Here is a 15,684-nt window from a genome sequence, read left to right on the forward strand (position 1 = left end):
CAGTGACAAACACAGGATTTTTAGTGGGAGGTTTATATATATGGGACAAGGACGAGTGCCTGATAGTGTGGTAATTTTGATCCCCTTTAGTTGTACAGAAGAGTACAGAACTGTTCACCAAATCAGCTCCACCACTTCACAAGTGGTGCTTCTACAACAGATATAGGATACCTGTCACACACCAAACACTTTTTGTCCTGCAACTTAGCAGCTGCAAACCTCCCACAGGGCCCTGCTGATTCCAAAGCACAACCCGTCCACCTTCGCCCTCTCACACCCTGCAGACTTGCTGCTGCCACGAGAGGGGAGTATTAATAAGGAGGAAAAGAATATATATTTCATTATATATATATATATATATATATATATATATACATATATATACATATACATATATATATATACACACATACACACACATATACACACATATACACACACACTGATCATACAAACACAACATTCAATACAACACACATAGCATTCACAAATCATACGCACAGGGGCGTATCTTCCTATTGGCCAGGATGGCACTTGCCAGGGGTGCCAGCACTGCCTGGCATTGCCGCCCGTGGCCAGTTCTGTCTGTTAAAAGTCTGTGCTATTGCTGCTGATCTCAAAGTCAGAAGCATCAGCACTGGGCGTCGAGGGAGGGGAGGGCGACTGCCGCCCATACAGCCACCACGTCTGTTTACTAACTGCCAACAGGGTGGGAAGGGGGGCTCCAGTCCCCTACTTTGTCAGGGGCGCTCGGACCCCTAGATACACCCCTGCATACGCACACAGCATACTTACAAACACACACACCAACCATACTTACACACATACCTGTGGGCTCTGCTGCTTGGACCTCCTCCTAGGTGCCGGGATGCTGCGCGGCAGTGATCCGCCTTCTCGCACGCTGAAAATGTTCCCTCTGAAAGGACACCGCAGCACAGACGCATTGTCCGGACCCTGCCGGTAAAGCTGTCAGCGCTTCTGCGTCAGGTGGTATAACGTGGAAGCGCTGAAAGTTTAAAAGGCATTGGCCGGGCAGCTCTGATAATGGTGGTGGGTGGCCTGTGGCCGGTGGAGAGACAGAGACAAGACTGTCTCCGCCTCGAAGAAAAAAAAAAATTGGTGTCAGGGGGTGGTGGTTTCTGCGTGCGCTCGGCATGCGTAAAGGAGGACATGGCGGCCAGCCGCTGAAGAGACCATTATCTCAGTCTCAGCTGGCCTTCACTCCCTGCCTGGTGGCCGCGGAGAGTCTCGCTCACGCTGGTGCTGCGCCGCGGGCACGCACTGCTGACAGGCAGCAGCACCAGCTAAGACGGCTGAAACTACTGTCAATAAGTTGATGGGGATTTTAGTAAACGGGGCTGTGTTTACGGGGGCGATCGCCCTATATCGCCCCCCCCCCCCCGGAACTGCCACTGGTGAGCGCCCAGCTGTGCGTTCCATCTACTCCAGCGAACAGTGCTGTGGCGCCTCCCACCATTCCTGCTGCTCTGTGTCCCCTGCCGCCCTTTCTCCCCCTCCCCCCGTGAGCATCCGCTGGCTCTGGACACTGCAAGTGGCGCGACCGCTCACCCTGACAGCCCGGAGTTCAGTCTCTGACTTCTAGACTTGTCCTGATAAGGAGAAGGTTACTGCCCGTTTTCCACACACAAAAGCCTGAGGGGTGAAGCTGGGGAGGTAGTGCAGAAAGAGAGGGGCGGGGGGGGGGAAGGTATCAACTAACTCAGTGCTGACTTACTCCTTCAGCACTTAATAAAAAACTGAGGAGGGGTTAGAGGGGAGACACTTTTATGCTAACAATTTAGCTCATTAAGTGCTGATGCCTCAACTCCACTCCTAGTATAATGAAGTGTCTCCCAGATGTAGGAAGAAAAAGACACACTTTAGCCTGTCAATATGTTATGGCTGGTAGACAAGTCACAACTTTGCTTTGTTAAACTGGTCATCCAATAGGTTAGAAAATCAGGAGGCTTCTGGAATATTGAAGTCTCACCTGTGCTTGCTGCTTGAATAGGTTCGTTAGTTGTAGCCAGACTGCCAAGTTTTGGTGTCTGGCTAAGCATTGTTCTGCTGCTTTGAATTATACAGGGCACTGCAGGCTCACTCACAGGGGCATAGGGAGGAAAGACTGGAGGGAGAGGTAACGGAGGCAGGGTCTGAGGGAACACCTGTGTGAAGATAGGACAGTAGATTAGTGAGATTTTACAAGCCAAGGACACTTGAGGGAATACAGTATGGAAAAAAAATCTGTTCCTTGTAGGAATGAACTAAACATTACAGTTAAGGTGCCCACTCACACAGTGATGTGCTCACGATCAGACATCGTGCACGATTTCCCTTGAAAACTCTCCTCGGCAGCTCTGCACACGATGTGGTGTTTGCAGTTTCCAATCTTCAAACGATCTATCGTGTATTCAGACTTTTTCCAGTGCATTTGTATCCCAGTTTGGCAGATCTGCCCTGCAGCACGGCAGATCTGACGATGCGATGTACAACCAGCGGGGACGTGCATCGCATCATGATCGTGAGTGGGGACAATTTGGCCATATTTTACATGATCTGTCGTTCCAATACGTCGGAATCGGCCAGATCGTGTAAAATATCGCTATGTGTGTGGGCACCATCAGTCTATTTCAAGGGTTTATAATTTAGTAGTCAGAGACTCAAAATATTTTGGGTAGAGAAAATTTTGCACAAATGAATAACCTAGACACAAAAGGTAACCTTTTTGATGCAAGCTTAGATTCCAAAATGGTCCAGTTTATTGAAAGCACAATTAAATATAACTCCCAGAAGGATGGGATGAATGCAGAACAGTGTCCACACTTTCTATGCATGTCGCAGAATGGTTTCCTGCACCATTAGAAATGGCATGCTTTGAATGCTTCTATACGTAACTTCTAGTAACTACTTCGGACCACTAATCTCATTTTCAGTTCATGAGTATAGATCGCAAATGATCATGCTGGGGCGGTATCTCTGAAAAGAAGACTAGGGGGTATATTTACTAAAGTGAGAGTTAAAGTAAAATCTGATTGGTTGCCATGGGCAACATCACTTCTAAAAACACTCACTTTATATACCCCTAGTAGTCCGAAAGCAGTTACCCCACGAAACGCATTGAAATGCAAGACACTGTTGTATTCATTCCACCCACCTTGTAGTTATTTTTAATTGTGCATTCAATAAACTGGAACATTTTGCAATCTCATCATGTGGAATCGCTTTAATATATAAATAGTACTCTAATATAATGGTACCAACTGCGACAGAGATAGAAACCGCGTTCCAGAAAACAATTTATGTCACATCACACTATTTTACAGAACTGTATGCACTACTAAGTAGAAAATGGTGCCTGTTTTCACAGCGAAGAACCCTTAATATCCTTCTCCCCAGTACAGGTAGTCTATAAGACTATAACAAGTCTAAGTACCTGAAGAGGTGTATCTGCTGCCTTCCAAGGGACCTGACTGCCCTCACTCAATGGTCTTTCCACAGCCGGGGCTACGAATTTGTTAGATGTATCCACAAGAACAACAGAGTTCCGTTCTCCAGCATTCCATGAACCCTGATTCACTGTCTGTAGAACAGAATCCTCCTGCAAGCATGTGTCAGGAGGATTCCAGGGAAGTGGACTGGGAGTCTCAATTGATGGATCATGGTCATGACCGGCTGTTTGATCCGCTGTATATTTGGGTGAGTCAGGCCAATTCTCCTCCTGCTCAGCATTGTAGAAGGGTGAAGCTTTAATAGAAATACAGAAAAATGTTATCGTTACACGTTAATACCAAGAACATGATAGGCGATATCGATCAGACTGTATAGATCAACAGCAAGACCATCATATTAATTGTCATCAATATATACAATAAATAATCCACTAAAATGGAAATAAATTCTATTGTTACATTTACTTTTTAGGATAAAAGTGACGTCATCATAACTACTTCAGACTGTTAATAACAGAACGGTACTTAAACTTACAAAAAAGGAGAGTTATGGTAAAACTTACCTTCATTAACGCTCTTTCTTCTAAGTCCATAGGGTCCACCGGGAGACATTGGGGTGTAGGTGGGACCTGAAGGACTGGACACCAACAGCAAAGCTTTTCAATCCCAGGATGCTCTGGTCCTTCCCCCTATACCCCGCCCACAGCCTGAGGGCACTTCAGTTCTGTTAACAAGCCCAAGGCAGGAGCATAATAGGAGAGAAGGAAGACTGGTACACTGAAGAATCACACTCTCACAAAGAGAAGGAAACAAGTGACCAAGAGAAGAAACCCATAGAAGCCAGGAGCGTCAGGACGGGTGCCCTGTGAACCCTATGGAATTCGAAGAAAGAGTTAACAAAAGGTAAGTTTTACCATAACTCTCATTTTCTTCTTCAAGGTCCATAGGGCTCCACAGGGAGAAATTGGGGATGTCCCAAAGCAGTTGTTCAAGGGGGGAACGCTCCTAAGAGGTGGAGACCTAGATCCAATCCAGCCTGAAGAAAGGCAAGAATTTGAGAAACCTTAAAGATTTGCGGGTCATAGTTTCTTGGAGCACACCACTGGAAATACGTATGCCATATTCTGTGGTAAATCCTGGCTGAGGCCGGTTTACGTGCTCTGAGCATGGTCTGGATCACAGAGCTGGAGAAACCCTTAGCCGCTAGGAGGGATGTCTCAAGAGCCAAGCCGTTAAAAACAGACAGGCTAGGTCCGGATGTAGACATGGACCCTGAGACAACAGGTCTACTCGTAGAGGAAGTTGCAGAGGAACATCTATGGAGAGCCTTTGAGGATGGGAGTACCAATGAAGTCTGGGCCAAGCCGAAGCTATGAACAAGACTGTGCCCCCCTCCTGTCTGAACTTTCGAAGCACTCGAGGAAGTAGGGATATTGGTGGGAAGAGAGATGCCAAATGGAAGTTCCATTTCACCGACAATACGTCTATGAAGGCTTCGTCGAGGTCTGTGTTCTGGCTCCATAAATTGGAAGTTTGTTGTTGTGTCTGGAGGCCATGAGATCCACTTCCGGAAGACCCCATTTGTCCACTAGAAGCTGAAAGACGTCTGGATGTAGAGACCATTCCCCTGCATGCACGTCGTGACGGCTGAGTAAATCCGCTTCCCAATAGAGAATCCCCAGGATGAACAGTGCAGAGATGGCTGGGAGATTGCTTTCGCCCCATGTGAGAATGCGGGACACTTCTGTCATTGCTGACTGATTTTGAGTGCCCCCTTGGTGATTGAGGTAAGCCACCGCCGTGACGTCGTCGGACTGAATGTGTACTGGCCTGTTTTTCAGAATATTCAGAGCCAGAGTAAGAGCTTTGTAGATGGCTCGACATTCCAGGATATTGATTGGTAACACTGCCTCGAATGGGGACCATCGGCCCTGGAAGGAGTGCTGGACAGTTACTGCGCCCCACCCTCGGAGGTTTGATTCCGTGGTGAGGAGAGCCCACTCCAGGATCTAAAAGGGACGACCTTGTTCAAAATGGGAATTCTGTATCACCAGGTTATGGACAGGCCAACCTCTGGGGGGAGGCTCATTATCTGGGATTTGAGCAGATGGGGTAGCCCGTTCCACCTGTAAATGATCAGGTGTTGTAGGGGCCTGGGAGTATATTTACTAAAGTGAGAGTTTTTAGAAGTGGAGATGTTGCCCACAGCAACCAGATTCTACTTAACATTTGACTAGCACCTTCTAGAAGATAATAGCTAGAATGTGATGGGTTGCTATGGGCAACTTCTCCACTTCTATCACTTAGTGGGCAAACTCCACCATGTCGAAGGTGGACACCTTTGATCCCATGGCCTGCATTGCAGAGTGAATTGACACTAGCCGCTTGTGGAGCAGTCTGCGCTAGATTGCTGAAATCTTGTCCGCTATTAGTAAGATTCTCTGAACTCAAGAGTCCAGGAGGCCTCCCAAACCTACCATCCTTTGAGATGGTGTTAGAGAAGATTTTTACCAGTTGATCAGCCAACCGTGCATTTGAAGAAAGGCAATGGTTACCTGTAGATGGCGGTGAAGAGTCTCTGGGAAGCTGGCCAACAAGAGATCGTTCAAGTATGGGAGCAGTCTGATGCCTTGATGGTGAAGAGAGGCCGCCATAACTGCCATGATCTTGATAAAGACCCAGGGGGCCATTGAAAGGCCGAACGGCACAGCCCCGAAATTTGTAATGTTGCTGTAGAATAGCAAACCAGAGATATTGTTGATGAGAAGGCACTATAGTTATATGTAGGTAAGCGTCTGGAATGTCTAGAGATACCATAAAATCCCCAGGCTCCATAGCTAGGATAATGGAACGGAGGGTTTCCGTACAAAACCTGGACACCCTGATAAACTTGTTCAGAGACTTGAAGTTGAGGATAGGCCAATGAGTCCCATTGGGCTTCTGAACTAAAAAAAAGGGGTAGAATAATAGCCCTTGCCCTGTTGTGAGGGGACCAGAATTATTACACCTTAATTCAGTAAAGACTAAATGGCTTTTTGGAGCAGCAGGGCCTTGATTGGGTCCTATGTAAAAGAACTGCTGAGGGGGTCACCTCAGGAATGAGAGGGCATATCCGTGGGAGACCACTTCCCTTACCCAGGCATCTGATGTGGTTTGATGCCAAACATGGACGAATTGAAGAAGTCGGCCTCTCACCCTGGGAGCCCCCAGGGAGAGGCCCGCCCCGGCAGGCTGTAGGCTTGTCCACAGATTTGCCAGATGGACGTCGAGTAGCCCATGCCTGTTTGGCCCTAGGCTTGGAGGCTTTGGTTGATGTCTGCTGTTATGGAAAAGACTGACCCTTGGCTTTTCCTTGAGGGCGAAAGGATGACGTCCGAGGCTTTTATTATATGCAGAGGGCAGGAATGCAGTCTTGTTAGCCGCCAAAGTAGTTCTAATTTTATCCAATTCTGGACCAAATAGGATGTCTCCTGCATAAGGCAGAGACTCTAGAGTCCATTTTGATTCTGAATCTGCTTTCCAAGAACGTAGCCAAAGAATATGGCGGGCACTACCGAAGTAGCAGATATCCTGGAGGCCAAGAGAGCCGTATCCATAGCTGCTTCACCTAAGTAGGAGGCTGCATCTCTAATGTGAGATATGTAGGACAGCTGTTCCCTCGAAGCATCAGGGGAAAAAGTCTCTTCTAGGGCCTTTGCCCAAATCTCAATGGCTTTTGCCACCCAGGCCGTAGCCCTAGTAGGAAGAGTAATAGCTCCTGTAAGAGAGTATATAGATTATGAGCAGCTTCTGTAAGTCTGTAGTCTCCTTCAAGGAGGTACTAAATATAGAAGACCAGGTGTGCCAATTAGGCGAGTGTAGGAATCTCCTATAGCCTCAGCTGCTGACCCAAAAACAGGGGATTTCTGCCTATATCCCCCAAATAGGTTGCACAAAATAAAGAAAATTGTTTAAAGGGTCGGTACTAGGATATAAAAACCATAAAATAAATATAGTATACCAATGCCAATGTGCTGTTACAAATGATTTATTGATAAATATCTAAATAATTGATTGATTGCAGTTAAAATATAAATAAATAAGAAAATATGTGTACTTTAAGATTTCAAAACAAAAAAACATATTCTTGATACATAAATACAATCCACCTGTATTGGAAACAATGAAACATAGTCCCATACCAGCTATTAGTAAAGCTGTAAAATAGTAGTCTCCCAGTGCATGCCCTGCAGAGGATTAGTTATTACCTCTAATCAGGGGATCCATAAGCATGGGTACATGAGATCACTTCAAAAAGGGAGAGCCAGTTACTATTGCGCTCTAACTTGTACCGTTGCCACTAGCCAGAGCCGAATAGTCACGGCGAGTGGGAGAGCCTGATCTCCTCCGCTGATCCACACTTACCGCTGCCGGAGCCGCAAGTCACGGCAGCGGAGATTAATGTATGGCTGCCAGAAATGCTCACCTGCTGTGGATGATATGCATTCAGCGGGGATCCGGTCAGGCATGCTGATATCAGCAATATACATCGGAGGTCCCCCGCAGATGACACCAGATTGTTGCGAGGATCTTGGCCGGCGTGCTGGTACAGGTTTTCCAAGATTAATTGGACACGCAATCAGATCAGGAGAACTTCTCCCCAGTATAGTACTTAGAGAAACGGGAACTATTCACTAATGTGTTGGTCTACCTGGAAGTAAAAATGGTCCTTCAAGGAGGTTGCAGTATGAATGGGTAAGGTGGCATTTTTAACCAGACGTGTTACATGAGAATCCACTGCTGGGGGAACTTCCCATTTAGTACAATCAGTAGCTGGAAGAGGGTGAAAGGAACTGAACCGTTTTGGAATTTAAAACCTTTTACAGGGCATATTCCAAGCCTCACTCATGTGATCAGATAGCTGGCCCGAGTGAAGAAACTCATCCTTTTCTATTTGTAGAATAGTTTTAACAGCTCTCACAAGAGCAGGTATATTTAGTTTAGAGGGTGGCTCCTCTTCTCCTGAGAGTGAGACCGAGTGAGAGAGATCTGAGTCTTCTGCCTCCCCAGATGATATATCAGAATCAGATAACTGGGTGGACTGGGAAGATATTATAGCACGTTTAGTAGGTAAAGGTTTTTCCTTTTGCAGCATTTGCTGAAAAACCGTAGAGGTATTAGCCAAACTCTGTACTGAGGTAGACAGTACGTCTATCCATGTGGGAGGCAAAGGATTTGCGGGGAGTACCTACTCTGGCCATCCCATAGGGGGAACTACCATGGAGACTGCTACTTGGTCCGCCAGCATTTGTGAAAAGGCAGCCCAGGGTGGGTCCTGAGGGAGAGACACCGGGGCTGATGGGCCTGGGGCTGTGTAACAATGAATACAGAGACCATCCTGAATGAGGTCCTCTGTGGCTAAGCCCGCAGAGCAGAACTTAAAAGACACCAGAGTAGGAGGAGCAGCATCAGGCTGTGTAACGTGCAACCATGTTATAAAGTACGTGATAGAGCTCACAAGTATCTAGGAAATGTGAGGTACAATGAACCCCCTATACCCAAGTATGTCAGGGTACAGTAGAATAAAGGGAAAGGTATAAGCTGTATGGTATAGAAAGAAGAGATTAGAGCTAGCACAAGTCACATACAAACGCAGAAAAACATTACATGTCTGCAATAGGCACTAAAATCACCAAGACCGCAGTGGAATGGCGCCTGGACTGGGGGAGGGGCTGCAGGGAGAGAACCTTCTCCCCTTGCTGACATTAACCACCGGGTCCCCTGGCCTCCTTACATATGCCAGTATATTATATGCCCCGGTGGTCTAGTGGAGTCGTGGGCACACCAGTGTCCACATCAGTGCCTCCGGTCTGTCTTCTGAGACCGGAGGCAAGACTGTGCAACAAACTGGGGGGTGGAATGGGGTTCCACCATACCTGTCCCCTGAATTCTGGGCTGCAGTCTGGGGTCCGAGGAGCCTGCTAGCTAGTCCCCCTCGGAGCCCCGCCGGGAGTACCTAGCACAGGCCTGGAGTCACGGCGCCTCGGAGGGGTGATGGGGTGGCAGCACAGATGTCAGGAGGACAGTCTGGTGCTGCTCGTCCATTATGGTAAAAAAATAGAAATAAATTAAATCATAAAATAAAAGCTTGTTATAATGGTGGACGTTATAATCGTTATAATGGTGGTCCAGCTCCTGCCGGACACCAACAAAACTGAAGTGCTCTCAGGTTGTGGGCGGGGTATAGGGAGAAGGACCGAAGCATCCTGGGATTGAAAAGCTTTGCTGTTGGTGTCCGGTCCTCCAGGTCCCACCTACACCCCATTGTCTCCCTGTGGAGCCCTATGGACCCTGAAGAAGAAAGCAGGTTTATTAACGGTCACAGTTAATCCTAACCAACTCACAAAACTGTACAGCATATAAAACCTCCTATAATGGATTACGGTAAAGGTGGCATTGCATGGGGGCTTTAAAAAAAATACAAAAACAAGGGCATCCGCAAACAGGAGAGCTCCAGCGTTCATGATGCTCAGATGCAGCCTCTGTGATTGGTTAAAGTAAAGGAGGAATACCGCTTGCTTGTTACATGAGTAATTAAGATATACATCAAACTCAATCTGAGTGTTACTGCTCCTGAGACACGGAAGGTTTATTCCACTTCAATCCGTTAAAGACATAATTCAGCAATACAAAAACACTAGCACTTTCATAGCTACTAATGTACCCATGTGGCACAAGTCAAACTAAAGTGGAAATAAAATCCATGAAATAAGATCATGAAACTTCTGTGCAACTGAAACCAAATCTGCATAGTACATAATTATACCAGAATAATCTTTTATGTTCACAGTAGTCTTTCCGAGGAAAGGTCCAAGTACTTACAGACAGAGTCTTCTGGGGTGTCCTTCTCAGAATCTTTATGATGAAGATTCCAGGTGACTCTCTTTATCTGAGGCTTTGAATTTGACAGGGAAGTCGTTTTAATATCTTTGAGGACATCAGATTTGCCTACTTCCGCTATGGTGTTGCTGGCTTTCGTGGTCTTTTCAGCAATGTGATTTCCTGCTTCATCGCCTGAATTCTCATCATCTTGGAGAAACGGTATGGCTGTCTTTTTAGAGAAGGTAATTATAGTTGGTTCCTGGAAGATAATTAAAAAAAAAAAAAAAAAAACGTTTGAGATTCCTGATCTGCGCTAAGCGTCATTTCAGGTCACCGCCATTTTTCCCAGGAGAGACCTTAAAACCCAGGAGAGACCTTAATCAGAGGTCTCTCCTGGGTTTTCCTTGACAAATTGCCTTTTTCCACACAATATATTTAGCTTGCAGTACTTATTTTCTCACCATGCAGACTTTAGTAGCTCACAAACTAATATGACATTTAGGAATAGATTCCGGACGCACTATTAAAACTCAGGAATTAAGGGCAATTTTTTTCGTTCCACGCAAAAGCCAGGACACATGGGAACCACGGTGTTTATTTAACTTAAATAATAATAATTAATTCCTTACAGGAAAAATGAAATACTAGCGGAAGCTCTATGGAATTTCCCGTAGTTTAGCATTTTTATATTAGCCTGAAGCAGCAACGTCACTGGAGAAATAGTGGTGTGGGGCAGGTTATATCATTATCAGGTTTATTCATAAATGAAGCCGTGAGATTACCTAAATTGGCCTGCTGTGTGCGTAATTATCTCCTAACAATAAAATGTATAACTCTGAATGGATAACTGAGCAGATCTGTGTCAAGCAAAACAGCAGCAAAACTGTGCTTAAAGCAGCACTAGAGACGTCACAAGTAACCTTCCCAACAGTTTACAAGTATCATCTTTAAGCTATAAAGCACTGGCATTATGCATCACTGTTAAGCCGGGTACACCAATGAGAAGCACGATATATAGCAGTCAGTACACACTGCACAATCCGGTGTCTGACCAACTGATACATCGTTCACCTGCACCATTCGCTCTCTTGGCGTCGGCAGCTGGGTCGCTCCATCTGCCGTGCATGCATGGGTGACGGAACGCCAGAAGGTTTAATTAAAATGAATGAGGTACTACTTAAGTCACTTGTGCGGAAGCATGGATATTCTTAAAACCTGGACTGTTAGGGTGCCTTGAGAATTGAGTTTGGGAACCACTGGCATACACACTAGACCAGTGGTCGGGGAACAGGGGTAAATTACCCCACATGGGGTAAAAATGAAATTCCTGGGGGCAATGGACGGACAGCCGGGCATACATATGAATCATTCTATAATATAGAATGATTCCTATGCATGCCCGGCTGTGCCGCAGGGAAGCTCTAAACCGGACGCCCGCTGAGATGTTATTACCAGCGGGCTCCCGGCTCCTTCCCTGCAGCACCGCGTTAGCCGGAGTTCTCTTCTGAACTCCAGCTTCCGCATCTCTCCATGCGCACTATGGGAGAGACGTCATGACTTCTCTCCCATAGTTCCGAGGAGCAGCCGGGCGGGCAGGACGGCGGCGGCGGATGCAGGAGCGGGGATTAAGGTAAGTGTTTTTGGGGGGGGGGGGGGTTTTGTACAAGCGGCACTACAGGGGCATTATATGGGGGCACTACTACAGGGGCATAACAACGGGGGCACTACTATAGGATTTCCTTCCTTTCAAATCAAGGGGGTAATATCTAAATTTATTTTGGGGTAAAAGGTTAAAAAAAAAATCCCACTAGGTATGGGATACAATTGTGACTAAAATGCCCTCGCCACATGCAACACACAAAAGACCCATTCATCAATGACTAGCTTGTCAGTGGTATTGTGGAAACAGTATAAAGATGCTTTAACATATAAATTAACATTTGTATATATACAAAAATAAGTCACTAGATTATAATTATTTCTATAGTTCTGTACTTATAAAAGCAAACACATAATTTGTTCATTTATTTAAAATTTGATCCAACATCACACTATGATATCCACGTAAAAAGGAGAATTGTATTGACAGTTACAAGTTGCATTAGAATTTAATTTTCTCCCTTTCTTGTTCATTATTTACTTTTATATGGATTACTGGTATATGTATTTTTGGCTACCCATACAGTTAAGCTAGTAAACTATACACAACCATGATGGTAATGTATTCTATAGAAACTTTTCCCCAAACATTTGAATGTTTGCTAACCCATATGGTTTACCGTATAATTGTCTTCTCTCTTCATCAATATAGCTTCTTCAAGATCCACGTCATCCGGGCTGGCAGCTCCCACTGAGCACACATCATCGGAAAGTTCATTTAGCAGGAGGTCATCTAAATGGGATGGTGACCACTGAAGATCATCAGCTTCTTTCTTGATTGGCAGAAGAGCAACTGGCTTGGGATCTACTTCAGGAGAGCTAGATTGTGGACTATGAGATCTTGGACTAGGAGGTTCTGTGCCTGTTGACATTGGAGAAGTTTGAGGACTAACCAGAGAAGCAGCTGGCATGTCATTTAATGAAGAACTATCCTTTGGTGATAGTGGTTCCTGGACATCCTCACTCTTGTCCTCTGGTAGTAAGGAATCCAAAAGAGATGGTGACCATGGTGGGCTTTTTATTTCCATTTTAATTCCCTCATCATGATCGGATATTTCTACATCTTCTTCATCTTTAATTGATACCTCTCTTTCCAAGTGAATGAATGTTTCTCTGTCTTGTACTTCCTCTATCGGTAGGATACGTGTAGACTTTGTCTCGTGTGTGACTGGGGGGCATTCCGTTTTAAAGCTAACTGTACATGTTATAGTTGTATCATTGTTATTTGGGGATAGCACAATGTGTCTAGTTATTTCCTGGTCTCTAAACTGAGGCATTTTTTCCTTTGACTTGTGAGCTTTATACTCCTTGATCATTGGTGGCGACTTTGATCTTTGTTTCCCTCGATCGTCTTTGGGTTTCTTTTTCTCTTTTGCCCTAAAATTTCCTTCTTTGCTGGAATAACTTTTTTCACTCTTGTGCTTTCGCTTTTTCTCTTTTTCGGGACTAATGGATCGACCTATGGATTCAACTCTTGAATCTCTTTTCTTTTTCTTCTTTTTTTTACTGTTATATGCCCTATGGGAGGAGCTGCTATGACTGCTTGATCTGGACCGCTTTCTTTCCCTGGACTCGGAGATCTTTCTCTTCTTCTCTTTCTTCTTCTCTTTCTGACGCTTTTTCTTAGAACGTTCACAGCTCCCAGAGCTTGACCTGTCACTATGTCCTCTCTTTGCTTTGTGTGACTTTGTCTTGTATTTCTTTTCCCTTTCTCTATCCTCCACAGACCGAGAAGCAGATCTTGATTCTCGATCCCGGGAATGTGTTCTAGATCTAGAACTTGAGCACATCATCAAATCTGCCTCAACGGTGGTCTTCTTTTTCTGTGGTTCAATGCTATGGCTAGTGGACAAAGAAGGGGTTTCAGAGAGGTTTTCGGACTCCCAAACAACCCGATTACTTGAGGTACCCTGATGGAAAGTCCTGTTTGGGGGAATGTCTGGCTCAGTTTTTACAGAAATTTTAGGTTGATCATTTATATCAAAATGGAAGCCACGTGTGCCTCCTGACTTCAGATCTGAGGTAATTTTTAAACCAGACAATTGACATGATGTTCTAAAATCTGCATGGTCAGTTGTGTCTTCCTCAATTACTTCCTTTTTGATTTCCTTCTCCAACTTAATAAAAGTGGGAAGCACGGGGCTTACACTCACTGGACTTTTAGTCTCATCAGGTTCTTTGTTGCTAGGCGACAGTCCAGAGAAGTCAGGTCCGAGTTTACACAAACCCACCTTACTGGAGTGAGTAGTGAATTTAAAGCTGCGAAAGGCTCCCACTTTCACTCCAGTCGACTGAGCTGGACTAGTTGTCTCTGGAGATGGAATCGGTAAAGGCGGTGTAGTTGGTCTTTCTGGGCTGCTACTGCAAGAGCCTGAATCTGAGCCTGTTGGCTCAAAAGGATCATAAATTTCATTTTTAACAGTTTTTTCTCTCTTGATGGTTGTGGAATAAAGAGGAGTAACCTTTTGCTGGGTTTTATCTTCAGATGTACGACAGGACTCCTTTGAACTAGGACTAAATTGTCTAGAGGAACTGCTAGAACTCCCACTAATTGTAATTCGAAGTCCACCTCCTCCAGAATCCGAACTGCCCACACTCCTTGAGCTGTTGGAATAAGGTGGTGGTTTGCTACTGCTTAAGGTTGAATGACTAGAGGAAATGCCACCACAGTGTCTTGAATGTGCCTGAGGCTCCTGGCGCGTGTTTTTTTCTGTTGCAGCAAATCTGCCTAACTGCCTAGTATCCCCTCGCCCAGTTAGCTGATTCACACTTGGTCTTGGAGGGCTGGCATTTGCACTGCTGCTGGCTGAGGACTCCATGCGCTTACTGGTTTCATTATTAGTGCTGTCAGTCTCCTTTTTTATCTTTGGTATCCGGGGAAATTCAGAAATGTCAAGTCTTTTTGCAGGTGGAATACTCGGATGCTTGATTTCCTGTTTCTTGGGAGGTGAATGATCATCTGAGCATAGAGACTCTTGCTTGTGAAAAGTCCCATTGAAACGTGGTGGCTCTGCAAACTTTGAAGTTAAGCGGCTAGCAGAGGACTGCACTTGGACAGCCCTCGGAGTAAAAGCATTTTTAAGTCTGAATGCAGACATCGGAGACGTTGAAGAGTTGGGCACGGATAATCTATCTATTCCTCTAGAAGAGGACGACGATGGAGGTGGTGAAGGCAAAGGGGACAGAGAATATAGACCAGACAAAGGAAAAGTAGGCTGTGGTTGATGTTCAATGGGTTTCCATGTATTCATCGAGGAGGTGATTGTTGGTGATCCTGAGTGAGACGGGCTTGGGGTGATGACATTAGATGGCGTTACCTCTTCCCCAGAAGTGGATGTCTGTGAGCTTGCTTCACCTACACAATGGTGAAAAGAAAGATAATATTTATCTAAATATTTTGTCACTATATTCAGGAAAGCTATAGCTGAGATAAACTTATAGGGCCGGATTCTGAGGTGGCAGCAAAGCAAAAAACAAATCAAGTAACTTTGCATCTGGAACAAACCATATTGCAATACAAAGGGAGCAAATACATTTTAGTTTTTGCATACAGGGTAAATACTGGCTGCTTTTGCAAATGCTGGACAGCTTTATATTTACACTGCAATTTAGATGTCAGTTTGGACAGACCCCACCCAAATCTAACTTTCTGCACATTTTACATCTGCCCCACCTGCAGTGCAGCATGGTTTCACCAAGATGCACAGTTACGTGC

The 15,684-nt window shown here is 45.3% G+C and overlaps 1 protein-coding gene across 2 annotated transcripts in view; it reads right to left on the reverse strand.

The window, feature by feature from the left end:
• The window catches only part of PHRF1 (PHD and ring finger domains 1), a 94,344-nt gene that overhangs the window by 30,435 nt on the left and 48,225 nt on the right, over positions 1-15,684 (reverse strand). For both annotated transcript variants that reach the window (XM_088471006.1, XM_088471007.1), the window contains exons 14-17: positions 12,590-15,324; positions 10,311-10,569; positions 3,434-3,744; positions 1,991-2,165 (exon numbers count right to left, since the gene is read on the reverse strand). In XM_088471006.1, coding sequence (XP_088327132.1) covers positions 1,991-2,165; positions 3,434-3,744; positions 10,311-10,569; positions 12,590-15,324 — 3,480 coding nt within the window. The remainder of the gene's footprint in view (positions 1-1,990; positions 2,166-3,433; positions 3,745-10,310; positions 10,570-12,589; positions 15,325-15,684) is intronic.

This window comes from Taudactylus pleione, unplaced genomic scaffold (assembly GCF_031769625.1).
Source record: "Taudactylus pleione unplaced genomic scaffold, aTauple2 ptg000109l, whole genome shotgun sequence".
NCBI lineage: Eukaryota > Metazoa > Chordata > Amphibia > Anura > Myobatrachidae > Taudactylus > Taudactylus pleione.